At 61.2% G+C, this 1187-nt stretch overlaps 1 protein-coding gene across 1 annotated transcript in view; it reads right to left on the minus strand.

Moving 5' to 3' along the window:
• Positions 1 to 3: 3 nt before the first annotated feature.
• LOC104469548 (oxysterol-binding protein 1-like) overlaps positions 4 to 1187 on the minus strand; it is a gene marked incomplete at both ends in the record, with an annotated part of 1720 nt that continues 536 nt past the window's right edge. Inside the window, 5 exons of the mRNA XM_010084097.1 lie at positions 4 to 168; positions 265 to 360; positions 487 to 590; positions 704 to 824; positions 904 to 1174. Coding sequence (XP_010082399.1) covers positions 4 to 168; positions 265 to 360; positions 487 to 590; positions 704 to 824; positions 904 to 1174 — 757 coding nt within the window. The remainder of the gene's footprint in view (positions 169 to 264; positions 361 to 486; positions 591 to 703; positions 825 to 903; positions 1175 to 1187) is intronic.

Below are 1187 nucleotides of genomic sequence, written 5' to 3' on the forward strand. Positions count from 1 at the left end.
TTTCCACAGCAGCATCCGGCTGTCCTCGGCCTCGTGGGGTCTCTGCCGTCCCTCCGTCCCGTTGTCCCCAGCGCCCATCGTCACCTTGTAGCAGTCCATCTTCTCATCCCAGGTGCCCAACAGGGCAAAATGCATCTTCCCCGTGGGGTCTGTCACCTCCCCGGTGACCTGCGGGGACAGGGGACAGCCTAAATCAGGACACCCAGGAGCCACAAGCGCCCCAGCATGTCCCACACCCCCCTTTCAGCTTCCCCACGTCCCCACCTTCCTCGCTACGTCCCGCGAGAAGTAGCTGTAGGGGACGAACTTGAGGACGCACTTGTCACCCGTCTTGTGGTTGACGATCTCGATTTCACCCGACTGCGGAGGGGAGGAGGAAGAGGAGGAGACGATGGTCAGATCCAGCCCACAGCCCTTTCCCCACTGGTGGGGGAAACTGAGGCACAGGAGCTCCCCGCCTCCCTACGGGATGGGGTTCCATCCCACCTGGTCTATCCAGAGCTTGCCCACGATGATGTTGTGCACGGTGGTGGTGACTTTTTTCCACGTGTAGTGGTTGCCGGAAGAGTGGAAGATGCAGTGGATGGTACCTGAGGCGGGGGGGAAGCTGCGCTGGGAATGGTTCCCAGGACACTGGGATGTCCCCAAACCCACAGCACAGCCACCCCCATCCCCATGCATCACCCTGCAGCCGCATGCTCACCCAGAGGCATGATGGAAAGATATTTTCCCCGAAATTTGCTGGTGATTTTGATTTCCTGGCGAAGCGTCCAACCGTGCTTGGACTCGGCGTGGTGGGCGGCAGCCGGCGGATGGTGGCTCACCTGGGTGGGAAAAGGGGACAGCTCAGTGACAGCCACCCCTAGGGGCTGGTGGCTCTGTCAGAGCGGGGCTGGCGGGTACCTGCTCGCAGAGGGAGCGGTAACCATTCTCCTCCAGACGATCCAGCTCAAAAGTTTCCCCCAGGAGGGGGTTGAAAGGTTTGCTGGTGCGGAAAACGGTGGTGGAGTAGGAGGAGACGGTGAAGGCGGCCACGTAACACAGCTGCTCCAGGGAACTCTCGCACTTGGCCGCCCGGTCCAGCAGCTCGTGGTATTCCAGATCCTCCGTCAGGCGCTGCAGCATGGACAGGGGCTCGTTGAAGTTCACCTGGAAGGGAACGAGAGGTAAAAAAGGGGGGTCCTGGG

Source organism: Pterocles gutturalis, unplaced genomic scaffold, assembly GCF_000699245.1.
Source record: "Pterocles gutturalis isolate BGI_N339 unplaced genomic scaffold, ASM69924v1 scaffold26820, whole genome shotgun sequence".
Taxonomy (NCBI): Eukaryota; Metazoa; Chordata; class Aves; order Pterocliformes; family Pteroclidae; genus Pterocles; species Pterocles gutturalis.